The following is a 26549-nucleotide window of genomic DNA, read 5'->3' on the forward strand; positions in this document are numbered from 1 at the left end:
GCCAAGCCCCCGCTCCCATCTGCATATCTTTGCTGATCGGGCCCATTTATGTTTACCAAAGACTTCAAATTTTTGTTGTATTTTGAGATTAGAGTGCAGATGGGAGTAGCTTTTACAGATGGAGGAAGAAGAAGATGCGGCGCACATTTTTAGGTTTTGATCAATTGGGCCTTTTAAATGGGTTTTTGAATTTGATTAATTTGGTCAAATGACCCAATATTAAATGATTTGAAAAGTTAATGAACCAAATTTGTTATGAGATTAATTACTTTATTTTATCAAAACAATTAAATGATTTTATTAAATTAATGCCTTATTATATTTAATTGGGTTCACCTAAATTATTAAAAACAGTTATTCGAATAACTTACTATTTGAAATACATAACATCAAATTTAAAACCAAATAACAAAACTATAACAACTAAATTAGTTTTTATTCTAATACCTTTTTTTAAAATGTATTTCGAACTAATACCTCATTGAACTTTAATTTTTGATTTCTCAACATTTATGATTGCTTGTTTTCATATTTCAAACAAAATACGAGTATCAATTTTTTCTAAATTTTATTGCATATTATTTATTTTTGGTTTGGTTTGATTTATTACAAATCTAATCGGAACAATAAATCAAATTAAATCAATATAATATAATATTAAATAATAATAATAATAATAGTAATAATAATAATAATAATAAATTTCAGCACCGGCATAGTATTGGTCTCTGACAAACATTAGTTTGATATTGTCCAATTTGGGTCAAGTTCGCACGGATTTATTTTTGGATCACTACCAAAAGGCTTCAAACTAATTGATAATTTGTACTCAACAGTCTCTTTAACCTAGAACAATGCACATATATAGTTAAGAAATTCTAGGACTAAAATTAATCAATAGGTAATTCAGGGTTGGATATTTGTGTTGACGCATAATAAAATTTAGAGGGAACATCTCTTTTGGTCCATGAAATTTGTCAAAGTATTATTTTAGGTCCGTGAACTTTGAAAATATCATTTGAGGTCCATCAACTATGTATTAATATCATTTGAAGTACCTTTTTTACTATTTCCAAATTTTTCTAGACGAAAATACCCTCAATACCTTAAAGGTATATATTCTTAATAAACTTATCATATACTCATATTTTTTATAAATATCTTTACAATATATTTTTGACGAATTTTCTAAATATAATTTGACATTCAATATTACTCCATCACTTAATTTTATGACATACAAGTAAAATTGCTTCTTCAAATTTTTTTATATTAAAGAATTTTAAAATTGAATAAAGAACTTTTCTTTAATAATAAAATATTGAGTAAGAATATTTTACTTGCATGTCACAAAATTAAGTGAGCCGCGCTATGTCGCTCTTCCCGTTGGACTCCTTGGACGTCTCGCCCCAGACGAATCAATGGCTTCTCAATCTCTGCAAGAATATGGAAGAAGCTCAGTATCAAGTCTCTTTGAAGGAGGAAGAGATACTGCAAAAGGTCGAAACCGGATTGGAAGACAGAAGAGCTACTGACCGATCTTTCGCAAGCAATCTGCTCCTTCTCAATGCTGAATCCGTGGGGATTTCATCTGAAGAGTCTGATGATCTAAAGATGGAGTTTGAGAGTTTCAAGAATAATATACAGCATATCGAAAAGTTCTTACTCAATATTTTATTATTAAAGAAAAGTTCTTTATTCAATTTTAAAATTCTTTAATATAAAAAAATTTGAAGAAGCAATTTTACTTGCATGTCACAAAATTAAGTGATGGAGTAATATTGAATGTCAAATTATATTTAGAAAATTCGTCAAAAATATATTGTAAAGATATTTATAAAAAATATGAGTATATGATAAGTTTATTAAGAATATATACCTTTAAGGTATTGAAGGTATTTTCGTCTAGAAAAACTTGGAAATAGTAGAAAAGTACTTCAAATGATATTAATACATAGTTGATGGACCTCAAATGATATTTTCAAATTTCACGGACCTAAAATAATACTTTGACAAATTTCATGGACCAAAAAAAATGTTCCCTCTAAAAATTAATCTAGAATTTACTGTGTGTCTGTGGGGGTTAAAAGGTTAGCGAGTAGAATGATTAAATCAATCAATTTTTGTCGTATGATAGATTTCTGTTAAAAGTCCGATCCATTAATAATCAATCTGTAAACAATCAATTATTGAATAAATATGTTTAACAAACGAAGCGATTGATCTCAAGTAGACTTACAAATTAAAATTCATAATTTTCTGCAATATATTCGCTCTCTCCATCACTTTTATAACTATTAGAATCTATCCTCATTTTAACACGTGCATTGTTACGAAATTAGTTATTAAACAATATAAAGTTAGAAAATATTATTAACAAGTAAGGTTTCGTGGTGTAGTTGGTTATCACGTCAGTCTAACACACTGAAGGTCTCCGGTTCGAACCCGGGCGAAGCCATTCCTGTTTCTTTTTTTTGCATATTATTGGGCTTTTGTAAAATAGGTGGTTGGGGAACCAAGACAGATACAAATGGGCTATTAATTGAATCGACCATTTGGACTTACCAAAATACTCATATATGCGAAAGCTAACACATTTTTTTATCTTTAAAATGACACCACCATAATGAACTCTGCGATTTCTGTGTTAGTTTGCAGAATTACAATTATTTTGCATTGCATGTTCAATATGAGTTAGATATGCATAATAGTTGATGCAAATTAAAGAGTTTACATTTTTTAAAACAACTAGCAAATTAAAAATAATAGAAAGAAAATTCAAATATAAAAAAAAAATGAAGTTAAAGGCTAATAAGTCTTTTTAACTTATCCACCTACTATATTTATAATTTTAATATATAATTAATACATCAAATTATTAATATTACCTTATTTTGGTTGTACAAAATTTGGTTGTTTATCATCACTCTTTAAAATTTCACACTATTTTCAGAATATTTGAAAACGCATCTCAATAATCTTTGGGATGAAATGAAACCAGTACATGTATATGCTTTGTACTCTCTAATTTTAGAGTTTTAGTTCATTATACTCTGTTAACTGTTAAGCATATTAAGCGCTAGACATGTTTTTTGGGGACAAAACTAATTATGGTCAGGAATTTTGAGACTGCAAGATAAGAACATCATGATGTGTTCGAAGTGTCTTTCTCTTGTCTAAGTTGTGTAGTTACATTTTCTTTTATCTAAGTTGTGTAGTTTACACGCATTAAATTGTTACTTTTAGTTCTGTCTCTACATCTTTGTGTACATTTTTATTCGTTTTAATAAATCTCCACTTTTCATTTTTATAAGACATGCTCAACTGATCTGTCAAAATCATTAACATACATGCATATTAACATTAGAAAATGTTGTCTTGATTAACATTAGAAAATGTTTTTGTACATGCAGCGATATTAAAAGCACTGATCAAATCCAAAGAACAAACATACATGAAAGATGAGCTAGGCTAGTACTATTATTCGTTTTCAAATCGTCAATATTATAGTACTATTTCTTTATTCTTGAACTACGTACAAGACGAAATCATTAATAATTAAAAGTTTATACCACGTACGCACACATTATTACTATCGTTTTCTAATAATATGGAGTACTACTATTATTTCTGAAAAGTCCTAACTAAGTGGAATGATTGAAAATGAGTGGACCAGTGGCTTCATGAATTAAGGACAACCGCAGGGTTTTATTATTACAAGAATACAACCAGATATAGTTGTCAATAAAGTCGTCTTCGGCCTAATCAAAGCCTACATTTAAAATATTAGTAGTATTTCATAATAGTACTAGCTAAACAAATGGTGTTTGCTTTCATTTTAGTAGCTAGGGGGCTCACCATTCAACAACCTGAAGGAATAAAGTATCATCTTTATATTCTTTAATTATACTAGTAGCTGAAAAAATATATTTCATTATTCGAATATATTTTATGTTTGATTTATGAGATTGAATCACAAACCTTAATCTTAGATGGATAATCATATATATAATAATAGTTATTATCACTTCTTTTAATTAAAATAATTTCACAATTTAATCTTAGAAGGATAATCATATGATAATGAGTTATAGCAACATGGCACCTTATTTTCCATTGTTCCTTACAAATGTATTTTGCTACAAGTTTTCGTTATTTTTGTAATGGTTCATGTCAGATTGGGAAATATACAAGAAAGAGATCCTGGACTTTCGAAATATGATGATCCGCTCTTTACAATTGAGCATGTAAAGGAACATTATAAGAAACTGCAAATAGAGAAAAAAAAGGGAAGGACGAAAAACAGGAAAAAAAAAGAAGAAAAACCTAAAGTCAAAATGGGGCATATACAGAGTATTGGTAGCATTGAATAGTACTCCATCTTTTAAACCTAATAATTTTAAAAAAAAAAATGCATGATACAATTAATAATCCTCCTAGCATGATGTAAAACGGAGCACCATACGCTAAAATCATCTGGGTGTGAATTGATTGTCATTTGTCACTACGTGATTGTTAATTAATTAACAGTTGAAACAAAATGAAAGTAGAATTTTACGACTAAAATGGGGATTATGTTGGTGTGATGGGAAAAGTTGTGAGTGAAGAAAGTTGGGTGAAAAGCGGCATCCCAATCCAAGTGGAGTGATGGGCATCCCAAATTGAGACAGCTGTCGTCCTTAAAAAAAGCACACATGGCTGTACCGCAGCTGTCCATTCTCAAACAAGCCAATCACATCCTCATCACAAAACGACAAATCCCAAACTCGCGATTCCCATTGCTGGCCCGCACGCACTCTCATGCCCATGCTTATTTATATACCCCTCTCTCATTTCTTCATTTTTCCCTTCCTCCAATCAATATGGATCCTTGCCCTTACGTGCGCATCGCCGTTGGGGATTTGGCCTTGAATCTCCCGCACAACTTCTACTCCAAATCCAAGCTCAGAGGATTCCCCTCTCAGCTCTCAGACATCCCATGCGGCGGCGCTGTCGATGCCAGGATCCATGCTTGCTTCACTTTGAACAAGTCGGAGCTAGAAAAGTTGGTTGAAAAATCCTCCAAATTTTCTTGTTTGAAGATCAAGATTTACCAGCGCAGTGGTGACGAGGGCAGCGGGTGTGGGTTAGTGATGAAGAGTAGTAAGATGTTAGGATGCGTTGAGGTGCAGTTGGATGTCAAGAGTATTGTGGAGAGCAGCGGCTACAACCGCGCCTGCCCCATCCGGAGCGGGTGGATCCCAATCCGGAGCGGGGCGGATGTGGATGTGAAGCTCCACTTGAATGTGCGGGCTGAGCCCGACCCGAGATTCGTGTTCCAGTTCGACGGAGAGCCTGAGTGCAGCCCGCAGATCTTCCAGATCAACGGGAACCTCGTCAAGCAGCCTGTCTTCACCTGCAAATTCACCTTCCGAAACTGCAGCGAGAGGAATTCAAGATCCAGGTAAAACACAAATTTGAGTTGATACATCCATAAATTGATTTACTTACTTGTAGTATCATTCACAGATGCTCGATTTCGACATCAGAGCGAGGCGCGGGAGCGTGGTGTTTGGGTTTGAATAAGGAGGAAGGAGGTGAAGTTGGAGAAGAGAGGAAGGGGTGGTCGATCACCATCCACGATCTATCGGGGTCGCCGGTGGCGGCGGCGTCGATGGTGACGCCGTTCGTGCCATCGCCAGGCGCCGACAGCGTGGGGAGATCGAATCCGGGGTCGTGGCTGATCCTACGGCCGGGGTACAGCGCGTGGAAGCCGTGGGGCCGCCTGGAGGTCTGGCGAGAGAGCGCCAACGTCTGCTATCGCTTCGAGCTCATCCCCGATGGCGCCCTCGACGCGATACCGCTCGCCAGTTCCAACGTCAGTGCCAAAACAGGAGGGAAATTCGTCGTCGACATCACGACGGGCCCCACCCCCATGGCTAGTCCAAGCAGCAGCTTCGATTTCAGCTCCGGGTGCGGGTCGTCGTCGGCGTCCGGGTCAGGATCATGGGCGCACCTGCTGTACCGGGGGTTCGTGATGTCGTCCACGGTGGGGGGAGTGAAGCCGGTGGTGGAGGTGGGCGTGCAGCACGTGACTTGCACGGAGGATGCGGCTGCGTTTGTGGCCCTTGCTGCCGCCATGGATCTCAGCATGGATGCTTGCCGCCTCTTCTCGCAGAAACTCAAGAAGGAACTAAGGCAACCGGATCTTTGCTGAACCATTTCGGGTCGGGTGACTGACGGATACATTCGGATGAAGTCGCTATTGGACCGCAACCTTGTTGCTACAGATTAATTTATTTTAATTTTTGGTATAACCCTTGTTGTGTTATGCTCGTTTCTGGACTGTTGTGTTGTGATCTACAGCTTGAGTTTCTGTACAGTCATCGGGAGTTTATTGTTTTTCTAAATGTACATTTCTTTATTTCTTTCTACATTAATACTGGACGTATTTCTTTAATGTTCACCGTCTTTGTTTTTAAATTATGCGCAGAGGTATCCTATGAAACTAAAACGTGGGCTTCAATGCCAACTTCATATGGCAGATGACATTATTTTATTAATCAACTGTCGCTTTCCTGTCAATCTGCAGTCTGCACAGTGAACGTGAGCTGGTTCTCTATATCCAAACCCAACCACAAGATCCGAGCCCTCAATATCAAGTGCATAATAAAGGAAAATGATCTCTCAACAAAAGGTGTACATATTCATTTCATTTCTAACAGAATTGCATTTATATTTTCTGTTTATATCCTAGAGTTGAAAGATAACCACAGAGTTGGTCTTGGAATATCCAGATACAAATACAACCATATCACATTCTAATGTAAAGAGGAAACTGTTTCATCAACCTATAGCATGCTGAACAATTGGTTATACAGAGATGAAAGCAATAGATCATCATGTAATCAAACTGTATATCATCATTTTGCCTAACATACCTGAAATTGTATTATGAGATCTTTACAACATTTCCTCTATGAAACCTGAACATCTAAAATCTAGGGTCATGACTTCAGCTCACGAATAATGAACCTGCAGTATGTGAAGCTACAGTATATCTTCATCCTGCAGCTTCATCTCCAGCTGTATTTCAGGGAGACTATAATGATCTTTTGTCACTTGAATCACACAGTATCATTCTTTTGTATGTTCGTTCCATCTTCCAGAGTTTGGAGAAATCGTCAAGGTTTGACTCCGACTTTTGGGTTCAGTGTGACCTGTTGAGTTAGAGTCTGCAAGATAATTTTCCACGCCTAAGGTAGAAGCATTCACCTGCTGAAGACCAATACTAGTTTTTAAGTTGGATCCTTTGGTTGATGTGTTTTCAGTAGCAATTCTCTGGTCCTGATCTAACTCGGTCACACTCTCAGTGAAATTTTGCTCCGATGACTTGGGAATATTTGCTGAGACATCAGTTGTGCTGTTGCTTGATTCTGAATTATTATCAGTAGGTGCTTCTGTCAACGATGAGCCCTCCTCTGAACTGTCCAAATTGTTTTCCTCAGTTGTAATATTTGTCACAATTTGTGTTGCACTTGATGGATTGGCATCAGCAGATATTTCACCACCATTCACCTTCAACCATTTCTTTATCTCACCATCATATGCTTCCTCGCCACGATTTTCTTTGTTTTTCTGTTCCAAAATGTGTTCAAGGTGTTGTTGATCAGAGATTCCCACAACTCCTTCCTCATTTTCAGCCATTCCAGTGTGGTTATCATGAGTCAGGGAACTTGATGCACCACCATCCTCATGGCTACTCTTATCACCTCTTTCATGATCACCAAACTCCACAGACTTCTCCTGCTTTCTGCCATTGCTATCATCACCTATTTCTCCTTCACTTTCTCTGACAGTACCATCTTCTCTGGCCCCATCAGTAATGTCAGTCTCTTCTTGATCAACCTCTGCATCTAATTTCTCTTCTTCATGCTCGTCTTCTTCAGTGGTCTCCTCTTCAGATTCAATCTCGTCATACATGGGACGGATAGTCTTCCTTCTGATCCTTATAAGTCCACCAATACTTCCTCTGTTCAGAAAATCTTTTTCATCACTTGCTTCAAATTCTTCGTTCTTATCATGAGAACACTCAACTTGGTAAATCAACCAAAAGCATATAGCAACAAGTAAGCTAATTTGCAGAGCATACTTAAGCTTGATTCCCCTATTTCTCTGGTTCCTACTATAGTACTGCCTGTACATAATGAACTCCACCAAGATGATTGCTTGCTGACTGTATTCTGCTGCTGCTGCTAAAGGCTACAGCACAATACAGGATAATCACTGACTGAAAATAAGCAGGAAATAAGAATCACAGTCTAACTCCACGTGAAATAATACACCTGATGGGCCATAGTTTAGATTTGGACACAACAAAACACATTCTCTCAGTGATGTTAATAAACAGATAGTCAACTATATCTTATTTAGCTTGGAGTTGCACAGATTGTGCTATGCCAAACTCAACATGAATAATTCAATAGCTCAAAATTCTACAGTCATGTGTATCTATCTATGTCCATGAATCAAGGATGAATATTATGATTCCTGTTTCCATCAACAAGCTTTTCGAGGCATCTACTCAAACAGGAGAACAAGTAATCTCTACCCCATGTCAAAGATGAATACTCTTCTCAATCAAAACGAGATTGATCATCTAGAAAAATCATACTATTGTTGCTTATTGTAACCAAATATTAGGTGACAACATTTTCCAACAACCTGCAGCTGCTATTGACTGAACAGAGTGCTCATGCAGGAGCAGGAATGTGGTAAGTTGATTGAAATACTGAATTATCCTAAACCAAACTCATCATTCCCTTTCATAACTAACTGGAGACTTAGAATGGAGAGAACTAATCCCCATACTCTAATTAAACTCCTCATATTCTCAATCACAATATTCTTTCATCTCCTCATCAACTTAAGATCTTCTTGATTTTAGTACCAAGAAACAGAAACAGAGAATAACGGTGTAAAAAATGTCACACGCATTAAAAATTGCATATTATCAGAATATCCAGAACATATAGCATATCAAAACCCTGCAAAGTATGAACCAAGAAACTCCACACACGCTTTCTAATTCACTAACAAACAAATTCTTGAACCGAAACCCCAAGAAATCGAAGTCGGATAATAACAACAAATGCAAAAAATCAAGGCATTCAAAATCAGGGCGCCACATGTAATTTCAGCAACATGAAACGAGTCGATGACTTGAAATACTAAAAACTCGAAGTAAAACAGTAGATGTAATTTAGAGAAACTTTCCAGAAATACTCGATTGAAGATGAATAATTTCTTATTTACAGAAACCGAGTGAGGAAGAAGATTACCTGAAAGAGGTTGCCGGTGGCTACAAACTCTAACGGCAGATAAGATTGTGAAAATTAACGCGGGCAATTTGTTATTGAGCTTGCTTGTTCAGTGAAAAGCGGTGGAATCAAGTTGGAGAAACGTTTCCCCCATTTTCGCACTCATCATCTTTCTTTGATCAAGTTTTGCGGCAGTTATATTTACTGTTATATCACTTCAACTCAACTGATTTCTTAAGTCTATCAGCTGCTATACCAATAAAATATATTTATATATTCACACAGCTTCGAACACGAATAGTGAGTCATACACGTGATTATAATTTTTAAAGAGCTTCATTTGTTAAAAAATTAGGTACCACTTTTCACATAACATGGTAATAGAGATATATCCCAGAAAAAATATGGTTGTATTTCTGTATATTTTGTATTCAATATTTCTGTCTCTCGTATAGAAGAGAAATATTTATGCCACTTCTATAGGAGAGAACAGATAGACTATATAAATTATATAGGTACTATCTTCGTTCATAAAAAAAATCTTATTTATGAATGGTAAGGGTTTTAATATGAGGAGAAAAAGTAGGGAAATATGAAGAGTAAGCAAAGTAAGGCACAAGTAGAAAAAATAGATAAACTAAAAAAAATGTGAAAAAAGTAGGAAAAGTAAGAGAGATATAAAAAAAAAGTGGGAAAGTATGTAAGAGAAACTTTCCATTTTTAGAAATGAGACTATTTTTTATTGTCTTTCTTGTACATATTGTTTCATATTTTGCTTGATACTCCCCTTCAAACTGAGCAACGACATCTCCAATACTCAACTTGCTTAAAACTTCTCTAAAGACCTTCGTGTTGACGGTCTTGGTCAATATGTATGTCAATTGTTTCTTGGACCAAACAAATGTAAGTTCAATAACTCTCTCCATTAAGTTTTTCTTTGATGAAGTTGCAATCAACTTCTACATGCTTGGTTCTATTATGTTGGACTGTATTTCTAAAAAGACTGATTGTTGTCTTGTTATCACTGTGCAACCGAGTACTTCAAAATAAAGAGTGAAGAAGAGAAAGATAGTTAAAATAGTGTTAGTGGATAGTATGATCCACATTATTATTAGAGTTTAATGTAATAATGAGTTAAAGTGGTATAAGTTGTAAATGAACTGATGTGTATGAGTAATAAGTTGTAGACAACTTTCCATAAATAGAAATACTCATATTTTTATGGAACAAATGAAAATAAAAATTATTTATATTTTTATAGAACGAAGAGGTATTACGTTTAGTATTTAGTTTAATTAATATTTCAAGAGTAGCTATTATACATTAGATGACAACAATATATATGGTGTATATAGGCGATACAAAGTAACAAAACATGCATACATGGTTACATAGTTTGGTGTGTGCTATATTGTTAATTCACTTCTAAATTGCTAACTTCAGATGTAAAATTAAGGCACAAGATTATCTATCCATAAGTATCAACACAATTTATACAAAATATCAATTAAGGGTATTAATGTCAATCGACTAAAATTAGTTACAACTAAAATCTAAAAATATCTGAAAAGTTTAAATGATTATAACTATCTCGATTTAAATTATTTTCTTACATAATTTTTTATCAAATCAAAGATAATGTTATAAGGATTCTAATGAGATCTCATTTGCATATGTTTCGATGTCAAAATTTGAAAAAAGTTCTTGAATTTTCATATTTTTCCAGAAGCAACTTAATGTCAATATAATACATACACAATGTCAATGCTAAATTGTGTTGACATATATGTTTAATACACTATGATGGTGTTAGGTTTCCAAGATAAAATAGTACCAAGATATAATCTAGGATTAGGTTGTGAGATTATTTATTACATTGGGGGTTAGCTATGACTAATTAACCCATGATTATCCATCTAGGATTGAGTTATGAGATTGAATCTCTTGAACTGAACACACTATAAATTTAATCTGGAAACAATCTTGCAAACCGAACGCTCCTAATATTGACATTTTGATCCAAAACCCTAATTTTAATAGTTTTCTTATCTTTTACTACCTCCATCCCTGAAAATTTATCCAAATTTTTCATTTCCGTTCGTCCTCCAAAATTTGTCTCATTTCAATTTTACCATTTTTGGTAGTGGACCTCATATTCCACTAACTCATTCTTACTCACATTTGATTATAAAACTAATGTATAAAAATAGGATTCACAATCCACTAACTTTTTCAATTCACTTTCCATTACATTTCTTAAAATCCGTGCCGGGTCAAAGTGGGACAAATTTTTGGGAACGGAGTTAGTAAATTTTAATAAAATAAAATTACATATGACAATTTATAAATCACTAGTTTTCTATTAATTTTATATAATTTTAAATTAGTTGTAATTAGCTATTAAAGGTTGGGTTAGCAGATGACTCCCCTATTTACGTATACACGATAGAATTAATTAAAAATATCTCCGTAGATTCAAAATATAAAGGAATAAACCCTACAAGTATATATTGATCGGTAATTTATAATTCCATTTGGGAAATACTCCTTGGATAAATAACAAGTTGGCAAGTGAGCACTTAACGATATATCGATATAAATATCAACCCATAGTTCGTTTAATCCTCTCCCAAAAATCAACCTTCCCTTTATTGAAATCAAACTTAATTCATGGAGACAGAGATGGTGATATCGAGCGAAGGGGAGAAGAAGAAGAAGAAGAAGACGCAGGGGAAAATGAAAATCGAAATCAAGAAGATCGAGAGCTTGAGCAGCCGCCGAGTCGCCTTCTCGAAGCGGCGCATGGGGCTGTTCAAGAAAGCGAGCGAGCTCTGCGTTCGGTGCGACACCGAGATCGCCATCATCGTCCAATCCCTCGGCAAGCACATCCACTCCTTCGGCCACAACTCCACCGACGCCGTCATCGACCGCTACCTCGGCGGCGGCGATGCCCCTGCGGTCGACAGTAACACCAAGGAATTGTACGAGCACTGCTACTCTCACGTGGTAAAGGAGTTGGAATTGGAGAAGAAGCGGAGGGACGTGGCCGAGGAGGCGAAGAAGACTGAGGGGGGTGTGTTTTGGTGGAATCAGGGTGAGGAGGAGATGGAATTGGATGAAATGGAGCAGTTCGCGATGGCGCTGGATGAGCTGTCGAAGAAGGCCGATCTTAGGGCTAATGATCTCATGAGTTCGTGCTTGCAGCAGCAGCTGGCGGTCGCCTCCACCTCAGCCTCCGCGCCGAATCAGATGGGGAATAATTTGGATCCTAATTAAGGGTTGTTTCGAAGAGAAGACTTCTCCTGCGTGGCTCAGTTACCAGGAATTAATTCAAGTTATGATTTATCAAATTTGTTAGGGTTTTTGTTTCTTTAAGATCTTCTTGCAAATACTCATGAATTGCTGTGTGGAAGGAAATCCCCCCTTTTTCTTTCTGTTGAAATGATTATTTGATCGTCAATATCATCATTCCTTTTCGTTTCTTTTTCTATCGACGATCACCACAATACTAACTAGCTGGAGAGTTAGAATGCAGAGAACTAATCATCATTCATACCCTAATTAAACTCCTCATAATATCAATCACAATGCTCTTTCAGCTCCTCGTCAACTTTAGTCATCTCTTCTTGATTTTAGTACCAAGAAACAGAATAACAGAATATAAAATGTTATAGATACTAAAACCCTGCTAAGTAAGTATGAATCAGAAACTCCACATACCCTTCCTAATTCACTAACTAACAAATTCTTGAACTGAAACCCCGAGAAATCAAAGTCTGATAATAACAACAAAATCGAAACCCCAAGAAACCCTGCTAAGTATGGTCATGCAGCCACGCTTTAAATTAGGTTGGGAACTAACTACTTGCATGAGTTAAACTAACCAACTACTTAGTCGGAATTTGGGTGAGTTACCTAAAATTAGATCACAACTAAGAACATGAGCAAGTGAAAGAGATGACAAACTAAGGGTCTCCACAAAATGCTGTGAATAAATAAACAAATACATGAAATGGGCAAGCAATAAGTAGAATGTACTTACACGAAAACAAACATGGAATAGAAACAAAAGATTACTTTTTAAGATATTCTCTATCATAAATAATGCAATCACTTTCTGTTTCTTACTCCTCCAAATTATAAGATTATGCCTCGATGTCACATAAGAGTTGGCTCTTTTCTAGGATAACCAATTTCTCCCATCAACCTCTTTTCTAGGATAACTTCAATATCTCCCATCAACCTTCTCAACTTTTATTCTGCTTTAACACTTGATAATGCAATCACTTTCCCTCAATCAACATCAATACATCCATATACTTCTCGTTACCATAATAGGATTTCATATAATTTTATTCTAAAATCAATTGGTGATAGGAGGGGCTCATAGACTTATATAATATAGTTTCAGTTCTCTCTTTACACCGATATGAGATAGTTGTATTATTATTTTTAGTTGCAATCTCCAACATCTACATAATTAAAAGTTTACTAATTTGTAATTAGAAATACGGGGCTATTTGATCTTTATACGGAGTATTATAACATTAAGGGTGTATTTAACCTTTTCCTCTTCAAAATAACGTGTCAATAACTTGCATGCAGAAAAAAATATATTCAAATTAAAACATATCGATGATAATATATTCACAACAAATCCAACCATCGGCGCTAAAGTCCAACAATATATATAATTCAAAAATTCTTTTATCATGCGAATCTTGATTAATTTGCTATATTCCTCAGCAAGAGCATCTACAATGAAAATAGATCAATCATAGGCCAGCCACTCTCTCTTCCTGCCACATTATCAGTACTAAAAACCCACCTGTCCCATCATTATTTTAATCAAATAGGCCAGCCTAAGGCCACCCACAGGCTAGCCGCAATAAAAATAATTCAAAAACAATTATATTTACGGAATTAAATTTACGAGACATATACGGGAAAATTCATTCATTTCATTTAAATAAAAAAAGGTACATAGATAAAAAAAAGTACATAATTAAAAACAAAACCGGGCTTCCACACACGAGCCCCGCCTCTCTCTACTCCTCATCGCCGTCGCTGCCATCCTCGCCGCCGCCACCCGGGACCTCCACATCGGTGGCATCTGAGTCCCCATCTATGCCCTCGCGCCATCCAAATCGACCCGCATGTTCTCGAGCATCGAGTGAAGAAACCTCTTCTCCGTGGGGTCAGTGGCGGCCCTCCAATCTTGGAAGACCGTGTACATCTGCTCCCGCGTTTTTTGACGCGAGAAGAAGGTGTATGCGGGGGGGCGGGGGGATCCCCTCGCTGCCCGTTGCGCCCGCTTTTGGCCAACCGGGCGAGTGCAGCGAGCAAACGATGGAGGGGACGGAAACTCCTCAGCATCCGGGGGGAGGTCGTGGGAACCGCCGCTGCTGCCGCTGTAATCGCCGGAATAGTTCAGATTTTGCTTCTTCGGCCACCCAGCGTCGACCCCCGCCTGAAACTTCTCGTAGTCCTTCAGCACCAGATAGCAGTTCCATAAGATGAACTCTCTATAAACCCCGGCTTGGGGAACCGACTCTCCGCTATCCTCCGGCAGTCCTCCTTAGTCACGCCCACTACTCATCATGCGGAGGGCGTTGGCGTACAACCCCGAAAATCGGCCGACCGCAGCCCTGATGCGTTCCCATCTCTTTCGGCACTCCTCCCCGCTGTAGTCCTTTTCGTGCGGGCAATACCTCTTGTAGGCTACTCTAATCTTAGCCCACATGTTAACGATCCGCTGGTTGTTCGTAGGGCTGGCAAAACATACCGAAATACCGCACTTACCATACCGAAAAAATACCGAAAATACCGAATTTTCGGTATACCGCACTTTTCGGTACGGTATGATACCTTACCGATAGATTAAGGTACGGTAAATGTATGTATTTTGCATATACCGCGGTATAACTCATCATACCACAATTACGGTATGTACTGCAAAATTACGGTATATACCGTAATTTTGCGGTATATACCGTTAATAAATATATTTTTTTAATATACATATTATTTATAAAATTATAATATATATTTTTAAAACTAAAGAAAGATTAGATGCATAATTCGTAAAGCAGTAGCAGCCATCATTAATTCATTATTCTTCCCTAATTCTAAATCTCAATTCAATTTTATATATCAAACAGGTATGATTTGCGGTATACCGCAGTATAACGCAACACGGTACGGCATACCGAAATATCGGTAAGGTAAAGGTTTTCAAATTTTGACATACCGAATTTTCGGTATACCGCATTGCGGTATACCGAAAAATTCGGTAAGGTATAGGTATGGCATTTAGTCATACCGCAATTTGCGGTACGGTATGCGGTATGGCATTCTCGGTGCGGTATACCGTACCGTGCCAACCCTAGTTGTTCGCAACCAGCGGATCGTCGCAAACAGACAACCACGCCTTGGGCAGGGCGACGTACTCCTCTTCCGCCCACTTCCTCTGTGTCGGCGAGTCGTCAACAGCCGGTTGTGACAACTCGCCGACCACCTTGCTCTTCCCCTTGCTCTCCTTCTTCGGTGCGGCCCGACGACCCCCCTCTACTCCCCCCGCTGGAACGGCAGTGTTCGCCTCTCCGATATCGATCCCCAACTCATGTAATGAGAAACGGTCATCCCCAGTGAACGGCGTCTCCACTGGGGTCGACGTGTGAGACGAAGCCGTCAAAATATCAAGAGTGGGACGATAGACCGTGTCCCCACCTGATGACCCCTGCATCCCGGGCTGCATATCGGGCCGCATCCCTCCCTGCCATACCGGCATCATCCTCATCATCTGTTGTAGCATATGTTGCGGCATCTGGGGCATACCTTCCCACCCCGGCGTTGCCTGCCCCCCGCCCGACATCCCTCCCTGCGCGCCCGTCATCAACCCCATCAACTGTTGCCCAGGGTTGTTGTACCCTTGGCCCATCTGGCCGCCCATCCCGCACATCCGGCCGCCCATCTGCCCCCATCCAGACCCCACGGGTACCGTGGGAGTCTGAGATCCGCTCGTCGCCGGACTGGACTCGTTGTTGTTGTCCATCGCTCGATGTTGCTCTTGTATAGAAATTTAGAGAGATAGAAAACTCGTTAATACAAGTGGTGCAAATGAAAATGAAACTAAAATCGCGTATATATAGTGTTTCAAAAATTTTCAAAAATAAAAAAATAAAAAATTGCGTTGGCCGATCGCGAGCCTGCAATGGCGGCCAGCGCTCGCAAATCGGCGTGCGCTCGCCTATTTTCTCGCCGAAAAGGCGCTGGCCGATTCCAATGGTTCGGCTAGCTGAATGACTCGACTTATTTTAACACAAGTGATACCCGCAAGTGTACGGGGCTAGTGTAGCAATTAGCAAGTAAGAGTATCGTATCCCACAGAGACAAATTCGTATCAACTTAACTACCACGAACAAACGTTGACTACTATGTAGAGAATCGGGAAAGGTTTGGTTTTTTTCTAACACTAATAAAAGCATATAATAAGCAAATAAACAAGTAAAAGCAAATAAACACGGAGTGAAAAGATAATATGGAGAAAATTGTAGAACTCAAGGATCCGATGCACAATTCCAAGCTCTTATCCAATCAAATTGCCTTACCTTTTGGTGTCTCTAGAATTACTAAGTCGACCACAATTATAGATTAAACCCCCTCCCGAGGTGAGAAACCTGCAGATTAGGTGCTAGGATTGAAGTCCCCTTCTAATCCTAAAACCCCTAACTCCCAAAAGCTCGATTAGGTCAAAGACCTCACTCAAAACCTCAACTCTCCCGAGTTTTATTGCATTAAGGTGTGAATTATTCTTATTTCCAGATTAATTATTTCATCTCCCGATTAATCTAATTAATCCTACACAATCAAGTGGTGATCAAGCAATTGAAAGGAATAAACCCAAGAATAATCAAATAACTACAAGAGCAAGGTAAGAACAAAATCAATTGGATAAAAACTATGAAATTAATGCATCATCACCAAGAATTCTACAAGAAATGTTTAGCTACTCATGTTCTTCACAAAAACCATGTTTAAAACAAAGAATTCAATGAAAGACATAAGAGATGGATACTAAGAACTCCTGTGGAATGAATCTAGGAATGAAGTCTTCAATCTTCCGATCTAGAGTCTTCAATCTTCAATTCTCTCTCTCAAAATGTTCTTGGGAGTGTGTGTGAGTGTTGGAGGCGGTAAGTGTAGAATCTCATGAACCCTAGGCGTTTTTCCCTTTAGTCCCCCATCAAAAATTGCGTTTTTGGCAAGAAAATACGCCAAAATAACGTACCTGGCCGGGTAGAATTATAAAGAGTAAAATTCACCCGGCCGGGTGGTAATTTTCGACCATTTTCTGACATTTTCAGTGCATAAACACAGTACCCGGCCGGGTGGTTAATTCACCCGGCCGCGTGTAATTTTTTGGAACAGCGCAGTGTTCGTAAAACGGTCATAACTTCTTCTATGGGACTCCGATTGAAGCGTGTAAGATACCCACGCGAAGCTCTTTCAAAGACGAAGAGATTGATATGCATATGAGACTGATTGGACTTCAAAATCTCCAGTAAAAATTGTCTCAAACCAAGGCTGTTGCACATCCACATAGTTTGTACCTTTTTCTACACATTCTTAACAAAATGGTCAACATACCAACATAATAGAGAAGTATATATAAACACGTCCAATAATAGACAAATATGATCAAATTCATACAAATCCACCCTCTAAAACCATATAAAATTCAAGTATGTCACCGACCGCTAGCGACGCCCGTCGGCTAGCCGATGCGCTAGCCGTCATTGTGGATGCTCTAAAGTCATTGAACACATGCCCGTCACCATCCTGATGTGGACATTTATAAAAAAAATTAGTGAGAAAATATATACTCCTGTAGTGTTTGATTTGCATTGGTCGATGATATAAATTTATAGCCTCGGGCAAAATCAAAATTTAAAATGAGAAAAAATAGGGAGTTTGTGCAAATAATTACTACTCCCTCCGTCCCCGATTAGGAGTCACAATTTGACCAGGCACGAATTTTAAGAAATATAAATAAAAGTTGGTTGAAAAAGTTAGTGGAATGTGAGACCCATTTTTTTATATTGGTTTTATAATAAAATGTGAGTGAATTGAGTTAGTGGAATGTGGGACCTACTTACTATTTATGATAAAAATGAAGTGTGACTCTTAATTGGGGACGGACCGAAATGGAAAAGTGTGACTCTTAATCGGGGACGGATGGAGTACAATAAAACAAACAAACAAACAATATTGCATTTATCTCAGTTAGAAAACCAAATGACTAAAAAATTTAAAAATCTATAAGGCATCTAAGACTGAATTTATCACAGATCAAATTATAAAGTTTTGATGCAACTTTAAAAATCCATCCAAAAACTTTGAAGTTCAACTTTTTTACAATTGTACCATGTGATTTGAGTTGAGTAGAATTGTATATGATGCGGTAGCCAAAATTTTGGTTTGTAAATCTATGTGAACTTTCATATTCAAAATCCTCAAACATTTTGATAACACTATACTTCGTCAGTAAGTGACATCATCAATTTGATATATGTACGTTTTACATCAATAATATATTACATGTAAATGATATAAATATTAAACTTCAAATTTTATCGACCAATTTTCAAAATTGTGAGACAGACTAAATTTGACCGAACTCCATAGTTTCCCGGCAACTTGCAAAGAAGTCAAGCCACATAAGTAAAACAACATGGTTTACCTCTTAACCATTAATTAAAACAACAATTTATATAACACCACTAGTACAACATAAACATAAGACTATAAGGTTACATCATAATAGTAGTAAATATATAAGCAAGCCGCTGAAACAGGTGTATAATTAATGCATTAAATTGACAAGTAGTAATAAGTTCTAGTAGGGACGCTGGCCGATGTAATTTCCGGGCGGATCATAGCTGCAGATGACGAAGAGCCATCCGTTGCGGCACTGTCGGCGGGCGCAGCCCAAATGGGTTGAATCGCGCCACACGACCTGCGTGTAGTGCAGGCACTCCCCTCCGACGCAGGAGTTGGAGCTGTGGTCGTAGCAAGACTTCTCGCTCACCCACATTCCCACCGCGTCCACCGCAGACAGACGCCCCCATCCCTCCGCCAGGTTCTCTCCGTACGGCCCCATCGAGTGCTCCATCTCGCAGTCTCCGTACCTCTTGTACGCGTACCGGAGGGCGTACCCGGCCACCGTCTCGTTCCACGCCAGGGGTGCTACCCCCACCTCCGCCCGCGCCCGGTTGTGGGCCTCCAGGAAGTCATGCGGCGAGTTCAGCTGCCCCGGGTCTATGGCCCCGGCGCCCGCCATTGCTGCGGCCACCATTAAGGACAATATAAGGATGGATTCCATTTTCCTGTCCTGCTTTTTTTGGTAGTGAGTGTGTTTGTGTTGCTCTATTTATAGAGATGGAAATCATTCCATATATGTTTGGAGATATTTAATTTTAATGTAAAGTAAGGAAAATCCTATTTTCATCCAACCTTAAAGTTATACTACAAATACATACAATCGTCCTAATTTTTATTATGAAATTGAAATTAATTTAATCCCAAGATGGATGTATGATGCAAGTGCTTCATGTTGATGGGGTCTACTGGCGAAGTTGATTGGAATGTGGCAAACAGATAATGTGTCTCGTGAATGATGGCGATTTTCATGATCTAAATATTTCACTTTAATAATTTACGTTTCATCTAAATACGTACTACCATACACTTGGTTCCTTGCCTCCTTTACATATCAAAAACCCCACCAGTGCAAATCCACGAGTCATTTTTGCATAGTTTGTATGATTATATCTAATAATTACAACAATCTTTACCGAAAATCAAATGAATAAATATCTCAAAAAGGAAATCTAGCTACAAGCCACATTAAATATCTTATTAATATCCAAACTATAAAGTATTTGTAAAAAGTTAGTAGTATGATTTTGTTGAGTAAATTTTCTTCTTATAGCTTTAATGTACTCCCTTTGATAATATATTTGTGCTTGCATTTCTAAAAAGTAAAAACAAATTAAAAAGAATTTTAAATGTATTATCATCATGTGAGTCTTGATTTTATTCTCGGATAGACTATCTCGATATATCCGTTAACAGGTAAAGTCATGTGAACCAGCTTCACTATCTGACAAGCAAACGAGCCGAGCTAACTACCGCTTTGCAATAAATTAATTTGAGATTGAGACCTCTTTTATAGTATTGTACTATTGTGAAGGTATAGTTTCATAATAATACTAGCTGTTTGAGATTAAAAAAAAAATCTTCACTAAATTAAGGGGCCGGGCATGCTAGCTCTACCGTTCACTAAAAGTGACCCAAAAATCCAAAAAGGTGAAGATATATTAACACTTATATCTAAAATAAACTTTGTTATTTTTTTAGAAACACTCATTTAGGACACTTCGATAGTTTCTAACGAACTATTAACGTATCACCTATATGAATTAAATAAGATTCCTCTTGGCACGATGGAATGGAAAGAATGTAGGAATGAAATGAAGATACGTATGAAATCATATACTTTTTGGATTTTCATTTCATTCCATCCTTAACTCCATCTTATCAAACAAATAAATAGAATTAAAGTAGGAATCACATTTAATTATTCCATTGTACTGAGAAGAACTTAAGAAATTAGGAGTACATGCGCACAGGAGTCCCTCTCAATAAGTAAATAAGATAAGGTATTAATCAATGCTATGAATAAGAGATGTTTTTATGATAGTTGGTGATTTTTGTGTCTTTTGTAAAGAAGATTATTGTTGAGATTTAACACATCCGAAGATTCGTCATCGAGTAATTTACAAATTTAACTTAATAAAATTGTCGATCGAAACCATAATCTATTTCATGGCATTTCCTGTAAGAATTTTATATATGTCTACCTAAAATAATGGAGATTATACTAAAAAAATTATAGATTAGGCACAAATTACGTATTGACTTATTGGGTTTGTGACTTTGTGTAGAAGAAATGATTAATTGGACTTGGAATGACTTTTTACAGGGCGATAATTACGGACATGTGCTTCGTTGCTTGTTTTCAAACCTCATTTTCCTCCACTTTTTTTTCCAACCTTATTTCAGTAACCTTTTGACAATGCGATGCGCATTCTTGTTTATCGGAATTTAATTGGGAAATTAACAATCTCCATTTTAAAACCACTCTTTATCACTAGCACTATTATATTAGAACTAGAAACGACCCTAGACTCCTCAGAATCAAATTGATTTACTTAACGTCAAGGACATCTAAGTGTGAGCTGAAAACTGCAATTGATGTTCATGGAGACTAGGTCACACCTTCCGCATGTAATGCTTCCATTTGACTGAAGTTCGAAAAAGTGAAGTAGAACGAAGGTTAAAACAAAAAAGTGCATAACTAGTTCTATTGAACGTCTAAAATATACTCCCTCCGTCCCGCTTTAGCAGTCCCATTGACTTTTCTGCACTCGTTTTGTAAAAATGATAATAAATAGTTAAAGTGGAGAAATAATAAAGTAAAAATGAGAATAATGTAGATAAAACTCTTCTCTATATATTTCTCTTTTTTACTTTATTATTTTTCCACTTTAACTATTTATTATCATTTTTACAAAAAAAATGCAGAAAAGTCAACGGGACCGCTAAAGCGGGACGGAGGGAGTAGTAAAACTTGTCTTTTTTTTTTTGGACAGGTGGAGTAATATTTAGTGAGCCTATTTTCAGTTTGCTGGTTAAACTATTGGATCTAAGTGAACCGATCGGCTAACCAGTGCGGCTAACTGACTAATATGTTCAATTAATGACAAAACATATCACCCGTCCCCTAGACACACATCAATATTTTATTATTACACTTGTAATTTTAGAGCAAACAAAAGACAAATGTTTGCTCTTTAAAATTTAATATCCGGATATTCTTTATTTGCAGTGACTAATGATCTAATGCAATATTCTTGAGAAATTGCTTCACCAGTTATATGAAATACTCAGGTAATTTTGATTTTCTATCCAGAGTAATCAAGAAAAGTACATTAGTTCATATTCTGCTGAGCACTTCTTGCCAGCATAATACTAGTAATAAATACGCTAATGGGGATACATTTCGTTAGTTGAGAAATCGGACCAGCAAAAATTTTAATTAATAATTAGGTCAAATATTTTACATCAAACAAAAATAACTAACACAATTTGCACATTTAATTTGATCATTAATTTAACACTTAGAGGAAGTAAAGGTGCTCCTATGCGTTGGTGCCATAAAAAATGTACCTTGTTCAGTGAGATGATTAATGCAATGGTTTGAGATGAAAAACTTGGCAGGCTGACTTGTAAGGGTTGGGTTCTTGGATACTGCTTGCTCAAACTTCTTCACCGCAGATTCATTCTCTTCTAAGCTGGTTTGAATAAAAAACCTTATCCACCAAGTTGAGCACCGCAGTTTTGCCTATTCAACAAAAACACAACCACCTAATTTTAGTGCAGATCAATATGCAAATACTTGTTTACAGATTTTGATCAACTGAGAAGAGAGAATCATCTGTGGAGCTTGAACACAGAATGTCACCATTTACCAAATCTGCTGACTCTAGTTTACAACATTTGTTACCATAATCGTGAAACACGATATCAGGTATCTGACTAGCAAAAATTTCCATAAGTTGTAAGATATCTGTCATAGATTGATCGGCTATAAATACTTGTATATGCATAGATATACATAGCATAAGTATAGAATCGTTCGATCAGGTACTTCAAGAAGAAAGGCCAAGAGTGAGTGCCAAAATTAAATAAAATTTGACAATTACCGGGCGCCCCCACTTTGAAAGCTCCGACCCTTTAGCTCTTTGCTTACCTGGGTAACCTGCTAGCATTTATGTAAAAAATTAGTAACACTGCCTTCTAACTTCAGAAATTTACAAAAGAAGACCGAAAGCAAATTTGCAACATGTGAAATACTAAAAGCTGCTATAAGGCATTTGAAAAGAGTGTACGGTATATTTCTTCAAACATTGAGATGGAACAGATATTTCTTCTAGGTCACACACTCTTTTTACTTATAGATTCTAGAATTATGCAAGCATATTAAAAATGAAGTTTTGGAGTATTACCAGATAATATAACTAAGCCATCAGAAGCTACCCTCGCTAGCTGTGGAACAGTCTTGTTAAGATACTTAGGAGACAAATAATCCAGTGCATCTGAAACTATGACGAGGGAAAATGTTTTGGGCCTGTACGGAAGGGGAAACTTGATATCAGCCACACGCACAATGCCTTTGCGAACAAGGCTCTTGCAGCTGGAATCAGCATCATCTAACTCATAAGGCTCTATACCCCAGGCTTCTGTATCCTCTTGTTTCAATAGTTGAGAGACCACCGAGCAGATTTCAGGACCAACATGCAATATCTTTTTCATACTGTCACCATATGTTTTCTTTAAAATAGGTATTATTTTCTGAACTGCAAGAGAACACGAAACACCTCCTGCATAAACGTTATTGGGTTAACAAAATACATCTCATCCAATCGCAAAATTTTCATGTTTCATATAAATGAGGCCGCAGAAGATAAGGTAGAGAAATGACTGATTGGTAATAGATAAACATCAGGCAAGCTTCTTTTTATTGTCAGAGGTATATTGATCAGAAGTGCAATAGTATTCAGAGACTGCAAAGCTCTTTTCATAACTTGAGATTACTTATAACAGAATCCCAGCATGCATATTGGCACTACGGAATATCACAAAATAAGGTAAAAAAATTGCAGTGCCTGAAACCAAGAAATTCTGAAGGTTATAATAATGGTCAAAAGTACAAAAAATGAAGCCTTCTATCCATGAATGCAATATTTATTGATGATTCACCAAAAAAATCAGGAAACTAGCTGAATAACATTTATTTTATGCGCACCTTGTGGCTCTTTCATAAAAGATACTATGCTTCTAAATCATAGATATTTACCTTCAAGTCTACTTAAACTACTTATGTCATCACTCCTGCTACCTGTCAAGAACAAAAGAAAACTGATATAACTTCATTAATTCAGTATACCTCCAAAAACTCTTTATTAAAGTCACTTATTACAGGTAATGCTTATATCATCCTCATATTTTCCCTGTCAACTTCCTACTAATTTTATTTAACAAGTGTGGGAGATTGATTTGCTGGGATCAGATGTAGCGGTGGGTGTAAAGAGACTCAGAACAAACCTGAACTGTGATAAAAATAACCAACAACCAGCAAAGCTCCCTGAAATTTGGAAAGTGTAGCTTATCAGTTTGTGACAAGGGTCATCACCGCAGGTATAAGAAAGAAGTGGACAAGCACCATCCTTAAGCCATCTCCTCTTCTTTTTTTTTTCTAATTCAGATACACAAGGTAACTGTGACTGAATTCCATGACTGCAAAATATGGAAAAAGGAATCTATGTATAAACACACACATGCATGCACCTATCCACTGTAAATGCAACGATGGAAAATAACTCATGCATTTATGTGTGTAATTCCAATGGATAACAGGGGAGATGTCTGGGCCTTGGAATGCAATGCCCCAACTAAAGGAATGCTCCCATCGTCTCCAATACGGCGAGCAGACCTGCGGAGGACTGAAGGGGGCATAAGATAAGGCCAAGTTCTTTTAGGCCAGAAAGCATGGTGGTTTCGACTGAATTATCATCATACTAAGAATAGCCTTCACCAATATATCATCTCACTGGAAACTAGCAACCAGGGAAAAAAAGCTATTTCTTGTACACATGATTAGATAAGAATGTGAATCAATAGATAACTTAGAAAAAGTTAATTATTCACAAATGTGGTGCATCAACATGAATCATGACGATCAACAAGCTCCAACACTTGTACATGATTCATTGGCCCAGAGTTTACATCTTTAAACTCACCACTCTGTTTACCAATACGACGAGGAACAAGATCAGCTAAATCAAGCTCTCCAAGTGGCATTGTACAGCACAACAGACGGAACAGTTCAAAATTGATTCAAACACCACCAAAATCGTGAAGACAGAACCGGTTGAGACCATCAACAGCATCACGTTTTGCATATTAGAACGGGAAAATAGATGAAACAGAAATGGGGAGAGGTAAATGAAGCAAATAAATGCATTTTACCTAAAATAGAAAGCAGGAAGAGGGAAGCGGGAGAAGTGGGAGTACGGATCTTGATCTACTGATTCAGATATGAAATGCGGTTACATCCTTTATTTGCGAGGCAAATTTGTTTCATTTATCGATTTGATTTTATAATTTTTATTACTTCTCCTTCTCCACTACTACTACTAATTGAATCTACTGTAAATTAGGAATTTGGATTAAGATTCAATAGTTAATACGTATCTGATTTATTAGGTATTGGAAAAGTTACTGAAAAGTTAATAATGTTTATGGCCCATATGGAACTGTAATTTTCCGCTTTTTGGAACACACTGGTCTAGAGTAGCAAGCCTGAATTGTCATTTCAAGTAGTGGAAAATCTAGTCTGAAAATAAAAGAATGAAAAAACTGTCATCAACTTGCCGTCAACAATTTAGTTTCACGACAACAGCATTTTAGGTTCTGTTGAATGTTATTTTGGGCTTGTCTACTATTCCATATTTATGTTACTTATAAGTAGACCTTAACTCAATAGTCATCTCAAATTTGGCCAAATTGAACTTAGATACGTATTATCAATAATTTAAGACATACTTTTGACTCAACTAATACAATTACTTAAGTACTCCATATAATAAATTTTATCCCATTCAAATATGACAGGGCATAGTTTCAGATGTTTTGGCCTAATACAAGACCTTTTTAAAACAATATTGTAAGAAGTATTTTTTGTAAGGCATGTCATGAAACATGTTTGGACTTTGGAATGTGGTATACGTTCAAGTAACAATTGTATTAATGGAAATTATTATCGTCTCTTTTAATTTACATAATTTATTATGTGTGTTCTTGTGAGTAATTATTTCAGGGAACAATATTATTAGAAGCCTGTTTGCAGGCACACGCATAACCAGCAGCTGCATTTTGCTTAGGGTTTTTAGCCTATAAATATATCCATTATTTAATTATTGCTATTATAGTTTTGATGTGATTCTTTAATAATTATCTCTAAATGGTTACTTTATCACACATGATTCACCAGCATAGCCAATCGTATACTTCATTTTACTTAATTTGTTATTTTCCTCCATTCTTTTTCTTACTCTCATTTAC

General features: G+C 36.8%; 4 protein-coding genes, 1 non-coding gene and 1 pseudogene across 10 annotated transcripts; 3 read left to right on the forward strand and 3 right to left on the reverse strand.

The window, feature by feature from the left end:
• The first annotated feature begins 2384 nt into the window (after positions 1 to 2384).
• On the forward strand, positions 2385 to 2458 carry TRNAV-AAC. The gene has a single exon. It is a non-coding gene; the product is annotated as a tRNA-Val (tRNA).
• Positions 2459 to 4844: 2386 nt separating this feature from the next.
• LOC125222703 lies at positions 4845 to 9384 on the forward strand. 3 transcript variants are annotated; one of them, XR_007176604.1, is made up of 4 exons: positions 4845 to 5443; positions 5509 to 6290; positions 6572 to 6676; positions 9297 to 9384. XR_007176604.1 is itself a non-coding variant. In XM_048125462.1 (2 exons), the coding sequence occupies exons 1-2, from the start codon at positions 4863 to 4865 to the stop codon at positions 6194 to 6196; spliced, it is 1269 nt and encodes a 422-aa protein (XP_047981419.1). In that variant the 5' UTR covers positions 4845 to 4862; the 3' UTR covers positions 6197 to 6445. The 3 variants fall into 3 exon arrangements, 1 of the variants encoding a protein (XP_047981419.1); XR_007176605.1 differs by lacking the exon at positions 9297 to 9384 and having other exon boundaries at positions 6572 to 6713; XM_048125462.1 differs by lacking the exons at positions 6572 to 6676; positions 9297 to 9384 and having other exon boundaries at positions 5509 to 6445.
• Positions 6778 to 9443, reverse strand: LOC125222704. Of its 4 annotated transcripts, XM_048125466.1 has the most exons (3): positions 9321 to 9443; positions 8132 to 8241; positions 6778 to 8011 (listed from the first exon to the last, which is right to left on the reverse strand). In XM_048125466.1, exons 2-3 carry the CDS (start codon positions 8182 to 8184, stop codon positions 7117 to 7119), a joined length of 948 nt encoding a protein of 315 aa, XP_047981423.1. In that variant the 5' UTR covers positions 8185 to 8241; positions 9321 to 9443; the 3' UTR covers positions 6778 to 7116. The 4 variants fall into 4 exon arrangements, with proteins under 4 accessions (XP_047981423.1, XP_047981420.1, XP_047981422.1 ...); XM_048125463.1 differs by having other exon boundaries at positions 6778 to 8241; XM_048125465.1 differs by having other exon boundaries at positions 6778 to 8269; positions 9321 to 9420.
• A 2538-nt stretch (positions 9444 to 11981) lies between these two features.
• On the forward strand, positions 11982 to 12575 carry LOC125221243 (agamous-like MADS-box protein AGL62). Its single transcript, XM_048123367.1, has one exon. The coding sequence runs from the start codon at positions 11982 to 11984 to the stop codon at positions 12573 to 12575; it is 594 nt and encodes a 197-aa protein (XP_047979324.1).
• A 6448-nt stretch (positions 12576 to 19023) lies between these two features.
• LOC125224189 (basic form of pathogenesis-related protein 1-like) lies at positions 19024 to 19760 on the reverse strand. Its single transcript, XM_048127549.1, has one exon. It carries the CDS (start codon positions 19681 to 19683, stop codon positions 19198 to 19200), a length of 486 nt encoding a protein of 161 aa, XP_047983506.1. The 5' UTR covers positions 19684 to 19760; the 3' UTR covers positions 19024 to 19197.
• Positions 19761 to 22482: 2722 nt separating this feature from the next.
• LOC125185513 lies at positions 22483 to 25528 on the reverse strand (annotated as a pseudogene).
• Positions 25529 to 26549: the final 1021 nt, after the last annotated feature.

The sequence above is a fragment of the Salvia hispanica genome, chromosome 4 (genome assembly GCF_023119035.1).
Source record: "Salvia hispanica cultivar TCC Black 2014 chromosome 4, UniMelb_Shisp_WGS_1.0, whole genome shotgun sequence".
Lineage (NCBI taxonomy): Eukaryota > Viridiplantae > Streptophyta > Magnoliopsida > Lamiales > Lamiaceae > Salvia > Salvia hispanica.

Bases quoted from the DNA above. Each gene is read 5' to 3' on its own strand.
- LOC125222704 (XM_048125463.1), bottom strand. From the start codon at position 8,184: ATGTACAGGCAGTACTATAGTAGGAACCAGAGAAATAGGGGAATCAAG.
- LOC125224189 (XM_048127549.1), bottom strand. From the start codon at position 19,683: ATGGAATCCATCCTTATATTGTCCTTAATGGTGGCCGCAGCAATGGCG.
- LOC125221243 (XM_048123367.1), top strand. From the start codon at position 11,982: ATGGTGATATCGAGCGAAGGGGAGAAGAAGAAGAAGAAGAAGACGCAG.
- LOC125222703 (XM_048125462.1), top strand. From the start codon at position 4,863: ATGGATCCTTGCCCTTACGTGCGCATCGCCGTTGGGGATTTGGCCTTG. The intron at 5,444-5,508 runs GTAAAACACAAA...TATCATTCACAG, and splicing joins GAGAGGAATTCAAGATCCAG to ATGCTCGATTTCGACATCAG.